We start from the raw sequence: 19,301 nt of genomic DNA, 5'->3' as shown, positions 1-19,301 counted from the left end.
TGTATATATAGCCACGTCATTACCTGTATATATAGCCACGTCATTACCTGTATATATAGCCACGTCATTACCTGTATATATAGCCACGTCATTACCTGTATATATAGCCACGTCATTACCTGTATATATAGCCACGTCATTACCTGTATATATAGCCACGTCATTACCTGTATATATAGCCACGTCATTACCTGTATATATAGCCACGTCATTACCTGTATATATAGCCACGTCATTACCTGGCACTCCCTGTATATAGCCATGGTATTACCTGGTACTTCCTGTATATATAGCCATGTTATTTTTACTCGTTGTTATTCCTCGTATCACCATTTTATTTTGTATTTTTAACTCTGCGCTGTTGGAAAAGGACCCGTCAGTAAGCATTTCACGGTTAGTTTACTCTGGTTGTTTACGAAGCATGTGATAAATAAAATGTGATTTGATTACTGGAGCTATTTATGTCAATAGCAGCATACAAACTGTTACTCAACTTCCTCCCCCCTTCAAGAAACACAGCATGAAAGGCTGAGAAGAGACTCAATGATGTTTTTAAAATAGTGAACCCTTGGTGAATATTTGAGACTTTTAGAAGAAAATTACCTACAGTCATCTTTCCAGTAAATCATTTCTCTAGAGTCCATTGGTTCTATTGTACCAGGAAAACTTAATCTAGCGTACCGTCCTAAAGTATTTGAGAATACTTGACCCAGGTCTGCTGCAGTGTGAGTGTGTGAGGGAAAGTGCTGATCATGTTATCATACCTTCGTGTTTCCAGGAGGTCCGGGGAATGCTGTGGGGTCCGTGTGTAGAAACCTCAAGGAGTAGACCCAAGAACACACCTAGAACTCCGAACACCATGTTGGATTCCGGGAGCAGCTTCGGAACCGTGAAGTTTCCTCTGATGACAAAATACAAGAACGTTGATTTAATACACAGGTCTCTTCTAGAGGTAGGTAAAGAGACTAAAGACGGGTCATGTTCTGCTCAGACAAACAGGTATACACTGCTCAAAAAAAAAAGGGAACACTAAAATAACACATCCTAGATCTGAATGAATGAAATATTCTTATTGATGAGGTGGCGGATGGTCTCCTGAAAGATCTCCTCCCAGACCTGGACTACAGCATCTGCCAACTCCTGGACAGTCTGTGGTGCAACGTGGCGTTGGTGGATGGAGCGAGACATGATGTCCCAGATGTGCTCAATTGGATTCAGGTCTGGGGGAACGGGCGGGCCAGTCCATAGCATCAATGCCTTCCTCTTGCAGGAACTGCTGACACATTCCAGCCACATGAGGTCTAGCATTGTCTTGCATTAGGAGGAACCCAGGGCCAACTGCACCAGCATATGGTCTCACAAGGGGTCTGAGGATCTCATCTCGGTACCTAATGGCAGTCAGGCTACCTCTGGCGAGCACATGGAGGGCTGTGCGGCCCCCCAAAGAAATGCCACCCCACACCATGACTGACCCACCGCCAAACCGGTCATGCTGGAGGATGTTGCAGGCAGCAGAACGTTCTCCACAGCGTCTCCAGACTCTGTCACATGTGCTCAGTGTGAACCTGCTTTCATCTGTGAAGAGCACAGGGAGCCAGTGGCGAACTTGCCAATCTTGGTGTTCTCTGGCAAATGCCAAACGTCCTGCACGGTGTTGGGCTGTAAGCACAACCCCCACCTATGGACGTCGGGCCCTCATACCACCCTCATGGAGTCTGTTTCTGACAGTTTGATCAGCCACATGCACATTGTGGCCTGCTGGAGGTCATTTTGCAAGGCTCTGGCAGTGCTCCTCCTGCTCCTCCTTGCACAAAGGCGGAGGTAGCGGTCCTGCTGCTGGGTTGTTGCCCTCCTACGGCCTCCACGTCTCCTGATGTACTGGCCTGTCTCCTGGTAGCGCCTGCATGCTCCGGACACTACACTGACAGACACAGCAAACCTTCATGCCACAGCTCACATTGATGTGTCATCCTGGATGAGCTGCACTACCTTAGCCACTTGTGTGGGTTGTAGACTCAGTCTCATGCTACCACTAGAGTGAAAGCACCACCAGCATTCAAAAGTGACCAAAACATCAGCCAGGAAGCATAGGAACTGAGAAGTGGTCTGTAGTCACCACCTGCAGAACCACTCCTTTATTGGGGGATGTCTTGCTAAATGCCTATAATTTCCACCTGTTGTCTATTCCATTTGCACAACAGCATGTGACATTTATTGTCAATCATTGTTGCTTCCTAAGTGGACAGTTTGATTTCACAGAAGTGTGACTGACTTGGAGTTACATTGTGTTGTTTAAGTGTTCCCTTTATTTTTTTGAGTAGTGTATTAATCAGCAGCAGAGAGACAGCCGTTAACACAGTAAACCCACTTCCTTTCAGAGATGACTTCTACGACCGCATCATCCTCTTTTTAGCTCACTTGTTAACTAGACACATGCACAAAGAAACTGCCACACACACACAACAAATGATAGAGCACGTTAAAAAAACATTATAACCTTGTAGTTTGTGGCCCTGTGACTGAAACAGTCAACACTCAGCATCTGTGGATAGATACATGAACAGACATTCCGAGTCCCCTTGGGACTTGTTTACGCATGTACACAGCGGAACAGATTCCTGTCCTGTATTCTAATGTACTCAAAATCACAACCAAGTGTGGCACTTTGTCATCAGTAAATATATTGTAATACTCGGGAGGCCCGGGGGGGTGCTGTTGGCCAGAGGGGGTGCTGTTGACCTGAGGGGGTGTGTGACTGTCACAAGAGCACACTACAACAGCTACTATACATGTGCTTTTTCTTATGGCTCAAGTAACTGTTACTCCTCTCAAACAGAACACCACATTCACACTATTTCACATTGCCAAACCAAGACATTTCACAGCAACTATGTAAATGACAGACCTGCTATCAAAGGACCAGCCTCTAATGACAACAGCTGTGTAGCCTGTGTTTGTGTAATACAAAGTACAAGACGTTGAGTTCAGGTAGGGTGCGGGAGGGAGAGCGTGTGATGACAGGGCCCTGAACTAACTTGATGGGAGTCGCTCAGTCTGACAGAGAGAGGGGGACCATGTGCTCTTCATTTAACATGACACCAATGCTCTGCTCCTCTTAGGCTGGGTCATGTTCATTAGGGCACACTGTAACCTTTTATTCATCCTTTTTGTTTTTTAAAGGCGGATCTCTTCTCTTCCCCAAAGGGCTTTACATGACAACCTTCCCAGCAGCATTACAGATTATATAAAACATGTAATCTGATTTTACTGTAATTTCTATGCACTAATTCACAGCAGCATTATGTTACTCTGCCATTAAACGTCACACCACCACTGACAGATCTGATAAGAAACCAATTACAAAGCGTTTTGTCTGTTGAAAAAAAGACAATAAGATGATACAACAACCCATATGACTTTGGAAGGCCCTACCTATTTCCCCAACTATCCCTCAGGCAGAGAGGGGAAGGAACGCACACCCTGGATGGCTAACACCTCTAACAGAATCAGGGTTCTCTGTCTATCATCCAACTGGATTAGAACACCCATAAAACCCCCCAAAAGGATAATTAGGTCAAACCAGAAACTGCAAAAAAAAAAAAAAAAATGTTGATGCTTGTCAACCTAGCTTGAGTTGCCCGTTACATTATATAAAATATTTGTCAGATACAGCGACAATGTTTGACTTGTCAATGCTTTTCAATGACTTTTTTTCCTCCCAAAACAGTAGGGCTATGTATTTCTAGGTCAAACTGAGTCAGCTCAAACCAGAGAAAAGCTCATAAACCTGTGAAATATTTGAGCCCTTAAAGCCTGACTGAAATATGAAAATACAGCTCTAATCTAAATGTGCTTATTCTATCCTAGTTGTAAGATTATAATACTCTATCTTAGTCAAATAGTTTGCACCTAAACTATGGAGGCAGTAACATACTGTAATAGGACATTTGATCAAATCAAAATAAATTATTCCTAATGTGGCTGCATGGAAGATTAAAATCAATTGCTTGTACCTTTGTAAATGTTATTCAGATTTAAAGGGTAAGAGTTGTTATTCACCAAAGTAACAGCAGTGTAGTCAAAGACAGTTGTCGTCACGATCTGGTTGCCTATAACTGCAAACAGTTAAAACGTTTAAGACATATTTATTAACTTATTTCCAGATATCTGCTACCCACGACATTTCTCAACGTCATATGGAGAATCTGCTCTGTGTTAGCTAGCTGGAGCTGGCTAACGTTAGCCACTAGCCATGCAGACCGAGTGCTGGCAGTGGTGAGCAGCAATCCACCAATCACAATGTGTGATGTAAACAGATCAGATTCTCTACGAGTGGGGGCATGATCCTGCTTGGCTTCTCCAGTTCAGGTAGCTCTGCCTTCTTCTGCACCACCGGGGGGCTTGCTTCTGCATTTCCTGCATAATATAATAATAATATGCCATTTAGCAGACGCTTTTATCCAAAGCGACTTACAGTCATGTGTGCATACATTCTGCACCATGGGTGGTCCCGGGATTTCCCACTACCCTGGCGTTACAAGCGCCATGCTCTCAACTGAGCTACAGAAGGACCACCACCGGGGGGCTTGCTTCTGCATTTCCTACATCACCTGGGGGGGGGGGCTTGCTTCTGCATTTCCTGCACCACCGGGGGGGGCTTGCTTCAGCATTTCCTGCACCACCAGGGGGCTTACTTCTGCATTTCCTGCACCACCAGGGGGGCTTGCTTCAGCATTTCCTGCACCACCGGGGGGGGCTTGCTTCTGCATTTCCTGCACCACCGGGGGGGGCTTACTTCTGCATTTCCTGCACCATCAGCATTTCCTGGGGGCTTGCTTCTGCATTTCCTGCACCACCTGGGGAGGGGGGCTTGCTTCAGCATTTCCTGCACCACCGGGGGGGCTTGCTCAGAAAATTTCCTGCACCACCAATTGTTTAGTACTTTCCTCACCACCGGGGGGTCAGGACTTTATAGTAGTAGTAAAAGGTTGCCACCTACTCAAGCGTTTATTTTTACCATTTTCTGCATTGTAGAATAGTGGTGAAGACATCAAAACTATGAAAACACATATGGAATCATGTAGTAACCAAGTGCAGAGCACTTGTTGGCTGCTTTTCCTTCAATGCGGTCCAACTCATCCCAAACCATCTCAATTGGGTTGAGGTCGGGTGATTGTAGAGGCCAGGTCATCTGATGCAGCATTCCATCACTCTCCTTCTTGGTCAAGTAGCCCTTACACAGCCTGGAGGTGTGTGTTTGTCCTGTTGAAAAACTAAATGACAGTGGGACAAAGTTCAAACCAGATGGCTTATAGCTGCAGAATGCTATGGTAGCCATGCTGGTTAAGTGTGCCCTGAATTCTAAATAAATCAGTGTCACCAGAATAAGCACCCCCACACCATCCCACCTCTATGCTTCACGATGGGAACCACACATGCGGAGATTATCCAATCACGTACTCTGTGTCTGACAAAGACGCAGCGGTTGGAACCAAAAATCTCAAATTTGGACCAATCAGACCAAAGGACAGATTTCCACCGGTTTAACATCCATTGCCAGTATTTCTTGGCCCAAGCAAGTCTCTTCTTATTGTTGGTGTCCTTTAGTAGTGGTTTCTTTGCAGCAGTTCGACCACGAAGGCTTGAAATCATACAGTCTCTTCTGAACAGTTGATGTTGAGATGTGTGTTAAATGAACTCAAGCATTTGTTTGGACTACACTTTGAGGTGCAGGTAACTCTAATGGACTTATCCTCTGCAGCAGAGGCGACCCTGGGTCTTCCTTTCCTGGGAAGGTCCTCACGAGAGACAGTTTCATCATAGTGCTTGATGATTTTTGTGACTGCACTTTTCCTGATTGACTAATCTTCATGTTTTGAAGTAATGATGAACTGTCATTTCTCTTTGCTTATTTGAGCTGTTCTTACCATAATATGGACTTAGTTTTTTTTAACCAAATACAGCCATCTGCTGTATACCACCCCTACCTTGTCACAACACTACTAATTGGCTCAAATGCATCAAGGAAAGAAATTCCACAAATTAACTTTTTAACAAAGCCAACCTGTTAATTGATATGCATTCCAGGTGACTACCTCAAGCTGGTTAAGAGAATGCCAAGAGTGTGCAAAGCTGTCATAAAGGCAAAGGGTGGCTACTTTGAAGAATCTCAAATATAAAATATATTTTGATTTGTTTAACACTTTCTTGGTTACTACATGATTCCATGTGTTTTTTTCTTCATAGTTTTGATGTCTTCACCATTATTCTACAATGTAGAAAATGGTACAAATAAAGAAAAACCATTGAATGAGAAGGTGTGTCTAAACCTTTGACTGGTACTGTACTTTTGTCAAGGTGTCTGCATGTTGGCACATCTTGCAATCTTTTCCGAGGCCTGGTCTGTCGTGAGCAGTATGTCCTGCACCTACGACTATTGGAAGTATAAACTTTGATCCAAATTGAGATTAGTGATCGCCGTTCTGATGTCCAGAAGCTCTTCAACAATGTCAGAAACATTATGCCCAAAAAGTTCAGATCAGGGCCATGAAAACACAATAGAACTGCAGCTATCCATTGCAGCGCCATTCTCTAAGCAGGGGCTCACATGGCAGATGGGGAAAAGCCATTCAATCCTTTTACAAAGGAAAAGTGACACCGGCACAAGTACAGGTAATTCTGGTTTCCCAGCCTGAGCAGGCCCAGGTGAAGAGAAGGTGTCCAAATAGCAGTAGGCTGAAGGCCTGGGACAGGTTCATGTGATGTGGGTGTATAGATGCTAATCACATTTCCTAACAAGCTAAAGGTGGTAATTATTCTTAAAACCTGCTTCCTTCTCACAGACGGAAAAAGTTCTGCTTTCTGATAAACTAAAAGGAGAAGTGCCAAGATGAAAAATACAATGGAGAAGAAACCTGGGCAGGAATTCAATACGACTTAGTAGAACCATATGGATACCAGTTGCTGCCAAAATAACTCCATCATTTCAGCATGTGATCATCATAAGCAATGTTTTAATATAATTGTAGGCCATAGTCTGAAGCAAGAAGGGGGGAGGAGACATCCGAAGGCATCATGAAGTAGAATAGCTTTTGCTTTCTCTAGGTGTAGAGTGAAAGACTCGGACAACGCATGGCATTAGACAATACTTTCCCCACAGTTTTACAAAACCTATAGCTTACATTTTGAGTTTTAGTATCGCAGTAAGTCTTTGTTATTTGACATGCCACCAAGTGTGACAGAACAAACAATGAAAAGGGAACCAATTAACTAACTATCCAACCCCTGGCCTAACCTACTGACACAGTTCTGCTACCATTACAGAGAGATGACGTAGTAATTAACGGTTCGCCAGAGGAGGAAATCAGTTTCAGGTCAAACAGCTAGGAAAACTCATTGATCAGATATCATTGAAAATACATGTCCTGGGGAGAATTACAGATCCACACCATAACATCTAGGAACGCTAAAATCAAGTAATCCATAGAATCAGAATGAGTCCCAAATTCCACCCTAGCCAGTCACTCACAGCCTAGGACATTAAAGGGGTCAAAGACAGAAAGACCTATTGTTTTCGAAAGACAGGGAGGGCACTGAAAGACATGGAGGGCACTGAATCTCCCTTCTCCCCATGTGCGTCATCATCATACAGTAACTGAACAATGAATGGACACAAAACACCACAGAAGGTGGAGGATGTCCACGTTCACCACTCCACACTAACCTAGTTCTCTTCCCAGCATTGCCTATCTAAATGCCTGACTGGGTTATTAGAACAGAGCCAAAAGGCAACTAAAGATGATTAACCCGAGAGAAGGAGATCTAACACATCAACCATTCGTAGTTCAGTACTAATCTATTACAATACAAGAAGAGGGGAACAAGTTGGCACTGCACCAGCCACACAGACAAGAGAGATATTTAAAACTGCAGCCATAGGCCTACTGGCATGCCTCTTTAAAACTGTATCCATGCTGCCATGTCTCTTGGAGCCCTTTGTCTATCCTGAACTCAGCTTCTTTGGACACATAGCGAGTTTGACACCTGCTCTGGTGCTCTATGCAGTGCTAGCGGGGTCACAGAAAACTGGCAGGTCGATGGGTCTGCCTGCCTCAGCCTGGACATTCAGCGCCTGCCAATGCCTCCCAGCCTTTCAGGCCCTCTCCCTGCCAGCCTTCCTCTCCCCCGGCCCTCAGCACCCCGGCCTGTTGGCACTTGCTGTGATAACTCATTGATCTGACAACATCAATGTGGATGCACTCTCCTGGTCCTCCCAACGCCATCCTGCCAAAATCAGCTGCTCTTCCTGCCGTTCAGTTCCCATTGACAGCCCCTAACAATCTCTTTCGCTCTCCTCCTCTTCTGGAGTGGCTCAGTAACTTTTCAGGATGGTTCATCCACTTCATGTCCCTCAGATACTCTGGTTTGCAGCGAGGGTGTCCTGCGAGTTATAGACCAGAACAGTTTGTCCAAGCTGATACAGGACATGTCAGTTCCACTGCTGTTTTGTACACCGCACATCACTATCAAATCAATACATTGTCGTTTTCTGTTCGTCAACAATATGGACCAACGTGCCCTCCAGATCCATGAGCTTTACCAGACTGCCCAGGAGGGTGAACGAGACATTCCCTACAGAAGCGAACATACCTCAAGCCAAGGAGAAACGCCATATGTTTCCAGATAGAGCAACATTTCCAACGTCGCAGCAGCGTCGGCATTTCGAAGCGGTAAAAGCACTGACAACCTTCTCTGCATCACGTGGCATTTTGCATCATGTAGGCCTGTAACAAAAACACGGAGACCACCGCATCTCTGTGACACTGCCTGACAGATGTCTCTCCACTATAAATATAAGGCTGAGCATCGGTTTGGCTACAGATGTGACCAACTGTACTGTGACAGGACATTATACTTAAGAATGGATGTGGATGCCCTCACTGAAATGTCATTAACCAGACAATGTAGGCCTGTGTTAGGAGAAAGCATTTTGGACATTTAATATAGCATTGCTTGTTTGAATTTAAAAAAAATAAAAAATAAAATGGACTCATATCAACTGTCAGCCCTCCAGGAAATCTACAGCACCCGGTGTCACAGGAAGGCCAAGAAGATCAAGAACCTCAGCTGCCCGAGCCTCCACACAGCCTGTTCACTCAGCTACAATCTAGGAGGAGACTGTACAGGTGCATCAAAGCTGGGACACGAGAGACTGAAAAGCAGCTATCTCCAGGTCATCAGACTGTTAAAACGGTCACCACTAGCCGACCTCCTATATGAATAGGTGTGTACAGCAGTAGTTATATATGAGTCTTGATGAGTATACACACTTGTAAAGTGGGTAAATATATGAGAGAAAGTATATTTCTATTCTGGCCTGATATTCTGATATTGCTTGTTGTGATAGCCAAGGACAGTTGCCCAGAGAGTGAGTCAGGACCAGAAAGGAAAGGAGAGAGGGAAGAAGAGAGGTTGGGGAGAGCGGACAGAGGGAGAGATGATATATGATATGTATATGATTTATCATGTATTGCTAGATATTGCTAGATATTACTGCATTGTTGGAGCTAGAAAACAACCATTTCACTGCACCTGTGATAACATCGTCAAATCTGTGTAAGCGATCGATAAACTTTGATTTAATGAGTAGAACTTTAAGTTAAATCACATATGACTGAAGGGAGTCGCTCGCTGAGCACAGAAAAGAACACTATGCTACGCTATGGACATAAAAACTATCCCTCATAATAACTGGCTTCAGGATCCACGCTGAGCCTGTTAGTCAACCTACAGCGACCACACTAAAGGGAAATTAAGGGTCAGTCCTTGTAAAAGGGTATATTTAGATGGTGATGGAGTGCTTTTTCAAAACAACACACCCTTTACCAGGTCACATGGGCTGTCAGAAGATTAAACAAAGACCATAAACAAACAGTTGAAGTAGCGATGTGTGTGTAAAGAATTTTTTTTAAAGTAGCTCCTGCTAGTTTGGTTAACCGTGGCTCCCGGTCAAGAAAAAACGCTAAATTGTAAAATGTAATTACCACGTACCATCATCTTAAAAGATGAAAAGAACCAACTTTATTTCACCATCTGCTGCAGCTAAATTACAATGACAAGGTTTGTATGAACACAGTTGGTCACCCAGAAAAAGGAACTACTAGAGGGGGTAAATATTCCATTTCCCTTCCTTGTATTTATGGCTCTAGGGACCTTCTACAGCGAGACAGATGTGTGTTGTCTATGACCATCACAGCAACATGGTACAGTTCACACCCAGTTTGACCTCCTGTTGCTATTCAGAGCATTCTCCCCACCACGTGTAGCGCCATCCTGAACCCTGTTAACACCAACGACTGGTCTGTCCTTCACAGGGTGCTTTCACAGGGTTCTTCACAATCTCAGAGGTACCGATAAGAAACAAGTGGTAGCTAGTGCACGATTTGAAACTTAGGTCCCCCCCCTGCTGCTATTGGACCAGGTCACTCTTGGAAAAGAGATGATCTCAATGAGAAAAAACCTGTATAAATAAAAAGGTTAAATAAAAATGTAAAAATAATGCAGTGGTCAATGGCATTCCTAGTCGATCACCAACATTTCTGTAAAGCAAAAAAAGGCCTCGGGTTCCAATTTTTATTTATATCATTTTTTAAATTGTACTAGCGCGGGGAAGGCAAATTGTTCCCATTTTGAACCACTTCATGTGTATAAAGGTGGAACCCTTCTGACCCGGCAGGCCCAGAGAGAAAATCAAAATGCACTTATAGGCCTACCGCTGGTCAATCAGACAGCTCACCGTGTCTGCAGTTTCCTCGTGCCATAGGCTGTAAAAAGAAGTCTCCAACGCACATCAAGGTCGATACGAAGATTTCAAAACCAAGACTCGAGAGACAACGAATACAGCAAAAAAGTTGCTATTATGACTAAATTCACATTTAAAGTTATTCAGCCTTGTTCAACAATTCAATAAGCCATAATATGTGCGTTCTCCCTACTTCCACTCATTCTACAACCAGCACTGCAGCTGCAGTGAATGAGTAGCAAAGTGTTTCAATAAGTACAATATTATTTGCGTTGTCTTTAAAAAATTAAAAAACTTTTAGTCAAGGAATATTTCACTTTCGTTGATCATGGAAGTAACAACGAATTGGTGTGCGTGCTCACTCAACTGTCCCTTAAGACAACAAATTATCGATTACTAGTGTGATCCTATATCCATTGTTGTTTTTATAAATATAATTTCAAAATGGTCTATCAAGAACATTGGCAGGGTAATTCAAGCATAGCCACTATGCAGTGAATGTAATTGGCCCTAGTTTACTGCACACACCTCATCGCTACAGAACTGTTCATTGGTTAATGTCGCATAAGACTGTTTTTTTATTTTTAACTCAAGTAAAAAATATATCTGAGCGGTAGATCATGGCCTGCAGTTTGACTCAGTGTTCCACTCAACTGAAGTTCTTACTTCCTGTGCAGTACCGCCTGGCACTTCACCACAGCAAAAATCTAAAATGGGCTTTAAAATGGTACCTCAGAAAAGCCCCTTAATAGTACCACTAATGCATAGTCTCTTATTGAACTGAGACCGGAGTGCGATTCAGAGAGGAGAAATCCTTTAAAAAAAAAGGCAAAAACAGTATTAGCTGGTGCTTGAGTAATTATCGATAGGTCACTAGCTAGCATTCATACAATACCCCATTGGCTAGTCCTAGGTGTATTTTCTTAGAGACTAATGTAATCTGTAACAGAGCTCAGGGCATACTCTGTCCGGGACCAGGGACTATTTTAGGAGCTGTGAAAGAGCAGAGGCAGCCCTGAGACCTTGTGCTGCTCCTGGTTGTGATAGCTAAGGGCAGGTGTCCAGAGAGTGTGGGCCGAGGCCAGGGAAGGAGGGCGAGAGGAAGGAGGGCCAGGGAAGGAGGGAGAGAGGAAGGAGGGAGAGAGGAAGGAGGGCGAGGGAGAGACGGTGGGGAGAGGAAAAGAGGGTAAAGGAAGGGAGCAGGGGAGAGGCAGGGAGAGTTATTTAACTGTGCAAGTCAGTTAAGAACAAATTCCTATTTACAATGACGGCCTACCACGGCCTAACCCTAACCCGGGTGACGCTGGGCCAAATGTGCGCCGCCCTATGGGACTCCCAAACACGGCCGGGTGTGATACAGCCTGGCATCAAATGCCTCTAGCACTGAGATACAGTGCTTTAGACCGCTGCGACACTCGGGAGAGGGGGGGGGGGATCTGCGGTAACCTTGGACAACATTGCTTTCAGATTCCAGGCAGAACCAGGCACCGTCCTCACTCCCACTGCTCGCCGCGTGTACTGTGTGTCTTGGAGACAGTCTTCATCAGATCTCCCCAGTCTGGTTCATAGATAAATCACACACTGCAGGATGTCTTGCTATTAGGAGGGTGAGACACGTTAATAGATAGTCATTCAATAATTCCACGTCTGACTTTCTCTAACACCAGAATGCAGAAATGCCCAAGTACTGTTGGCTAATATACAACAATAGATCATATCAGAATTAGAACAATATTGGCTGTTAAATTCTTGATGCCTATTGTGAAAATGATATTGCCTTGCACTGTAGGTTTCAGCTAACTACAGATTTTTCTACCTTTTAAATTACTCACTGTTTACCTGTGGATACCCAAGGAGTGGCAGGTGTCCTAGTGGTTAGAACGCTGGACTAGTAACCAAAAAGGTTGCAAGATCGAATCCCCGCGCTGACAAGTTTCAAATCTGTCGTTCTGCCCCTGAACAAGGCAGTTAACCCACTAGGCAGTCATTGAAAATTATTTGTTCTAACCGACTTGCCTAGTTAAAAAAACATTTCAATAAAAAGGAGGCTTTCTATAGCATCTTCACCTGTGTCACCATATTTAAACATGTAATGTCACTAAAAATGGCCCTGGTGAAAACCCTTAAGGCCTAGTGTCCCCCTCACTGAGCTGCACCCCTGGGTCCAGGCTCTTTAACACCCTCTTTTCCTCATCTTTAGCAACTGATTTCATGGTCTGATTTAGTTTCCCAGAGACAAAACCTCCTTAGGAGTCCTCTGCTGTGAAACTACCAGCACCCACTGCTCTCAGAACACTTCCAGCCTGTCCTCCTGAACTTGGCTCACATGGGGGAAAATACTCATTTCCCCACTTTCAAGGAAGACAAATAAAACAAAAACATTCCTCCGACTCACACTGCCAATCTAACTTGGCAATCTATGGTGTACTGAGGAACGCTCAAAGAATACTGTAACTGCAGCGTGCTGTGTAGCTATACTGCAACGTGCTGTGTAGCTATACTGCAGCGTGCCGTGTAGCTATAATAATAATAATAAATGCCATTTAGCAGACGCTTTTATCCAAAGCGACTTACAGTGTGTGCATACATTCTAGGTATGGGTGGTCCCGGGAATCGAACCCACTACCCTGGCATTACAAGCGCCATGCTCTACCAACTGTGCTACAGAAGGACCGTGTAGCTATACTGCAGCGTGCCGTGTAGCTATACTGCAGCGTGCCGTGTAGCTATACTGCAGCGTGCCGTTAAGCTATACTGCAGCGTGCCGTTAAGCTATACTGCTGCGTGCCGTTAAGCTATGCTGTTAGCTATACTGCAACTGCAGCATGCTGTTAGCTATACTGCAACTGCAGCATGCTGTTAGCTATACTGCAACTGCAGCATGCTGTTAGCTATACTGCAACATGCTGTTAGCTATACTGCAACATGCTGTTAGCTATACTGCAACATGCTGTTAGCTATACTGCAACATGCTGTTAGCTATACTGCAACATGCTGTTAGCTATACTGCAACATGCTGTTAGCTATACTGCAACATGCTGTTAGCTATACTGCAACATGCTGTTAGCTATACTGCAACATGCTGTTAGCTATACTGCAACTGCAGCATGCTGTTAGCTATACTGCAGCATGCTGTTAGCTATACTGCAACATGCTGTTAGCTATACTGCAACATGCTGTTAGCTATACTGCAACATGCTGTTAGCTATACTGCAACATGCTGTTAGCTATACTGCAACATGCTGTTAGCTATACTGCAACATGCTGTTAGCTATACTGCAACATGCTGTTAGCTATACTGCAACTGCAGCATGCTGTTAGCTATACTGCAACTGCAGCATGCTGTTAGCTATACTGCAACATGCTGTTAGCTATACTGCAACATGCTGTTAGCTATACTGCAACATGCTGTTAGCTATACTGCAACGTGCTGTGTAGCTATACTGCAGCGTGCCGTGTAGCTATAATAATAATAATAAATGCCATTTAGCAGACGCTTTTATCCAAAGCGACTTACAGTGTGTGCATACATTCTAGGTATGGGTGGTCCCGGGAATCGAACCCACTACCCTGGCATTACAAGCGCCATGCTCTACCAACTGTGCTACAGAAGGACCGTGTAGCTATACTGCAGCGTGCCGTTAAGCTATACTGTTAGCTATGCCGTTAAGCTATACTGCTGCAGCATGCTGTTAAGCTATACTGCAGCGTGCCGTTAAGCTATGCTGTTAGCTATACTGCAACATGCTGTTAGCTATACTGCAACTGCAGCATGCTGTTAGCTATACTGCAACATGCTGTTAGCTATACTGCAACATGCTGTTAGCTATACTGCAACATGCTGTTAGCTATACTGCAACATGCTGTTAGCTATACTGCAACATGCTGTTAGCTATACTGCAACATGCTGTTAGCTATACTGCAACATGCTGTTAGCTATACTGCAACATGCTGTTAGCTATACTGCAACATGCTGTTAGCTATACTGCAACATGCTGTTAGCTATACTGCAACATGCTGTTAGCTATACTGCAACATGCTGTTAGCTATACTGCAACATGCTGTTAGCTATACTGCAACATGCTGTTAGCTATACTGCAACTGCAGCATGCTGTTAGCTATACTGCAACTGCAGCATGCTGTTAGCTATACTGCAAAGCATGCTGTTAGCTATATGCAACATGCTGTTAGCTATACTGCAACATGCTGTTAGCTATACTGCAACTGCAGCATGCTGTTAGCTATACTGCAACTGCAGCATGCTGTTAGCTATACTGCAACTGCAGCATGCTGTTAGCTATACTGCAACTGCAGCATGCTGTTAGCTATACTGCAACTGCAGCATGCTGTTAGCTATACTGCAACTGCAGCATGCTGTTAGCTATACTGCAACTGCAGCATGCTGTTAGCTATACTGCAACTGTAGCATGCTGTTAGCTATACTGCAACTGTAGCATGCTGAACCACTACTTCAAAGTCTCAAAGCGAGTGACATCACCGATTGAAACACTATTAGCGCGCACCACCGGCCCTAGCCCTCACCCTCCGATCCAACAGGTCCCAGACATGCTCAATGGGATTGAGCTCAGGGCTCTTCGCTGACCATGGCAGAACACTGACATTCCTGTCTTGCAGGAAATCACGCACAGAACGAGCAGTATAACTGGTGGCATTGCCATGCTGGAGGGTCATGTCAGGATGAGCCTGCAGTAAGGGTACTACATGAGGGAGGAGGATGTCTTCCCTGTAACGCACAGCGTTGAGATTGCAGGCAATGACAACAAGCTCAGTCCGATGATGCTGTGACACACCGCCCCAGACCATGAAGGACCCTCCACCTCCAAATCGATCCTGCTCCAGAGTACAGGCCTCGGTCTAAAGCTAATTCCTTCAATGATAAACGTGAATCCGACCATCACCCCATGTGAGACAAAACCGTGACTCGTCAGTGAAGAGTATTTTTTACCAGTATTGTGTAAGTGCTGTGCTTGTTGAATGTCCTTCCCTTTAAGCAAGCTGAACGTTTTTACTGTGAAATAGCATTGTATCTGGTCAAACACCATTTTTTCCAAAAGTTTACTAAGGATTGTTAACTGGCTGATTCGTCAGCTATTTGAGCCAGTAAAGGGGGCTTTACTATTGTTTGGTAGCAGAATGACTCTCCAATCCCGGGGGCACACTTTCTAGAAGTATTACATTGAAAATATGACAAATAGGGAGTGAAAATGTCATCCCCTACTATCCTCAGTCATTTTCACATCCAAGTTGTCAGACCCCGGTGGCTTGTCATTGCTGATAGACAATTTTTTTCACCTCTTCCACACTCACTTTACAGAATTTAAAATTACAATGCGCATCTTTCATAATTAAGTCAGATATACATGGAAGTGCTGTGTCACAGTGTTTGTTGCTGGCATGTAATGCTTTAGTTTGCTAATCTTCCCAATGAAGTAGCTGGTAATATCAGTTGGTTTCGTGATGAATGAGCCATCTGATTCAATGGAGTTTGCCCCCGCCCCCCAAAAAAAAAAATGTAATTTAAGGTGCCTATTACTATCATTCAGGTTTGTTTCATATTGTAGTTTCTCATTTTTATTCAGTTTAGGCATATTTCTCAATTTGCAATATGTTTGCCAATCGGTTGTGCTGGTCTATAGCAGCTTCCCACCAGAATGGGTTTTTAAGTGAGGCAGATGAACTTGTAGCCATATTACTTCAACAGTATTTAACATGAGATCTGTGGTTCTGAATATAAAACAGCAACACCACCATCAGCATTTCAATATTTTCTGTAAATGTTATAAAACTTGCATTGATGCCACTGTATCAAAAGGTATTATCTAAGTGAGTTTCAGAGATAGTCAGGATATGAATGTCATTTGTTACTAGATTTCATGAACTTCGTTTCTTCAGTAACACATGTTAACGTGGGCCATTTTGGGCACTTTTCTTCTGGGATGTTTACTTGATTTCATTGCTTTACTGGGAAGCTTCGCAGAAGTAGATATGCTCATGTTATTTATGTTAGTGAAGGGTGCGCTGCACACAGTGGACTTCCTACCAGGGCACACCGCATCAGTGCTAACAGTGTACATTTGCTTCATTGGCACATGACTAATGCATACAATAGCTGTAGGATCAGCAGAGGCATTCAGGGCAGATAGGGGGACATACATTGGGTTACTTACATTGTGTCTACCAACACCCCTGGGGTAATATACATTTTCTGAAGCATTATGACAACTCTGTCACAATGGTAGGGATTAACTGAGCTGTGCTGGGCTTGGGTCATTGATAAGTCATTTTCTCAACGCAGCCTTATAATGCTGTGAAAGGATCCAGGAAACCAAGTGATTTGGGTGGATCCCATCCTCCTTATAAAACGTGTTTTGTTTCAAAAAGGTATCGAAATTGTCAACAACATTGAGCTGCAAAATTCACATAGCCAGTTGTGAAGAGAAAAAAAATCCTGCTAAAGTGTTCAATGACACGATTCATAGAGGGCACAGGGCCAGATATGATGGGTCTTATATTGGTGTCTAGCAGAGAGTCAATCATGTCTTTAAAAATCGAGTTTCAACTGTTCAGAGCTGCCCTTTATAATCTCATTAAAACCCACATGGACTACGATAGCATTGATGTCCATGTCCTGGCGTAGTGCATTCGGGAACAGCTTAGTAATGTCATTTACTCCAGCTCCGGGACAGGACATTTTTGCACCGAGAACGGTCACATTTCTTACCATGGAGCCGCCCAAAATCTCAGCTAGCGAGAAGGATGAGGAAATCTGCCTATTCCCACGCTTCGGAGAACCCTTTTTTGACAGGCAAGAGGCAGGATAACTTGAGCACGTTGCTCCCGACAGATGGAGAAGCCCCGATTGATCCAGAACAGGAACGGAAGGTTGCCGAGGTCGAAATCGTAGTAGTAGGCACCGCTGCCAGACACAGGCACCCCCAGTGACAAAGGTGCAGGAAGATCAGGCTCCAGGATGGCCAAACTATTCATTGTTTGCTTATCAATGACACAATCTGCCATTTTCAAGTGGAAAGGGCTACTGCTAAGCTAAGCAAACCTCTGTAGGTCTCCGAGTCCCCTGTTACATCAGCCACTTTCTAGGTAGGCGGCATAGTCCTGCATATGAGGTCAGGTTCCAATTGATCCAAATAATTTAAAAACACAAAAACGCTGAAAAAAATGTAATAAAAACACCATCGCAGAAACGTCACATGTGAAAATAATCTAAATCAGGAAGAAAACAAGTCAGAAATCAACAGGTGATAAACACAAGTTACACCACAGGAGAGCGGACAGACACATCAAGCCCATTTCAAGCAACATAAAGAAGGGGGGGGGCCCATGGAAGCTCCCAAGGAAGAGGGGGACAAAGCTTTAGAGGCGGTTTGGGAGGAAATACACCTTAATTAACTCATTGGGACAAAAGATAATGAAACAATAACTTGATTATGAGGATAGATAAAATAGAACAAAAATAAGCAATTCCAAAGTAAAAAGGGAGGAGCTATAAAAATCACCCAGGTGTTTTTCAGATCATGCGGACCATAAGAGAGAAGCTGTGCAGCATTTGGAGGCTTGAGAAGCATGCAGCATTTGTGTTGCAGCATGCAAGCCCACACAAGGTTTTTGTCCTGACCTGTGGCTCCTCAACGAGTCGGCTCTACTAGACGAGAGGCTCCTTTGAGAGAATTACACAATTCTCAAGCTATAGGAGAGAGAGAAGACAGTTATGATGATGCGGTACTGTAGATATCTCTATGTGATGTGAAGAAGCCTGTCAGGATAGAAGGGATGGGAAGACTGTACAATACATCCACTGTCACCCCAGATCATGTAAAGTAATAAATATACCATACACACACAATAACAGACAGCATATGGAAAAAAAACATCATCCATAACACAATACACTGCAGAGTAGTTTGATCATTAACTCAAAACACAGTAACAGACTGTACGACATTGAGAGGATTCAGGGAAACATAATATTTCTGTGAAATGACATGTTGGTTGCCTGCTGTGTATGTAGTTTCAGTGACTATTAAAGATAAATCATATAGCCTGGTCCCAGATCAGTTTGTGTTTGGCATGACAGACTATAGGCATTGGAAAGACTGCACAAAACAGATCTGGAACCAAGCTAATAACCATACAAAATAAAGATGATCTTTGTATAGGATAGGACGAACAGAACACTACAGACTAGAAAGGACAGCCTTGGCCTGTCAGTTCTGAATCTTTACATTAGAGTAATAACATTATCCACCCTTACAAGAGTCCGAGGGGAAAATGTCAGTGTGCATCTCTTCCTACAACTCCCACCAGCTGTAGGCTTTGTGTGATTAGCAGCCAGGGGAAGCTCTATTCAGAGCCTGAGAATATACAGAGATCCCTCTAACCCCATGACAGCATCTTTAATGGTATAGTCTCTTATGGCTACCGAATTGGTTATGTAGGAGAACATATTATAATGCTTGAAGAA

At 43.9% G+C, this 19,301-nt stretch overlaps 1 protein-coding gene across 9 annotated transcripts in view; it reads right to left on the bottom strand.

The window, feature by feature from the left end:
- Nucleotides 1-19,301, bottom strand: part of sema4d (sema domain, immunoglobulin domain (Ig), transmembrane domain (TM) and short cytoplasmic domain, (semaphorin) 4D) — an 88,974-nt gene that overhangs the window by 30,524 nt on the left and 39,149 nt on the right. For 6 of the 9 annotated variants that reach the window (XM_046305123.1, XM_046305130.1, XM_046305129.1 and 3 more), the window contains exon 3: nucleotides 765-901. In XM_046305123.1, the coding sequence (XP_046161079.1) occupies nucleotides 765-901 (137 nt within the window). Of the gene's footprint in view, nucleotides 1-764; nucleotides 902-18,455; nucleotides 18,525-19,301 lie in introns of all 9 variants that reach the window. The other 3 variants (XM_046305126.1, XM_046305128.1, XM_046305127.1) reach the window with 1 other exon arrangement.

This window comes from Oncorhynchus gorbuscha, linkage group LG16 (genome assembly GCF_021184085.1).
Source record: "Oncorhynchus gorbuscha isolate QuinsamMale2020 ecotype Even-year linkage group LG16, OgorEven_v1.0, whole genome shotgun sequence".
NCBI classification, from domain to species: Eukaryota; Metazoa; Chordata; class Actinopteri; order Salmoniformes; family Salmonidae; genus Oncorhynchus; species Oncorhynchus gorbuscha.
Note: the sequence above shows the minus strand (reverse complement) of the source record. Positions and strands in the feature narration are given on the sequence as shown.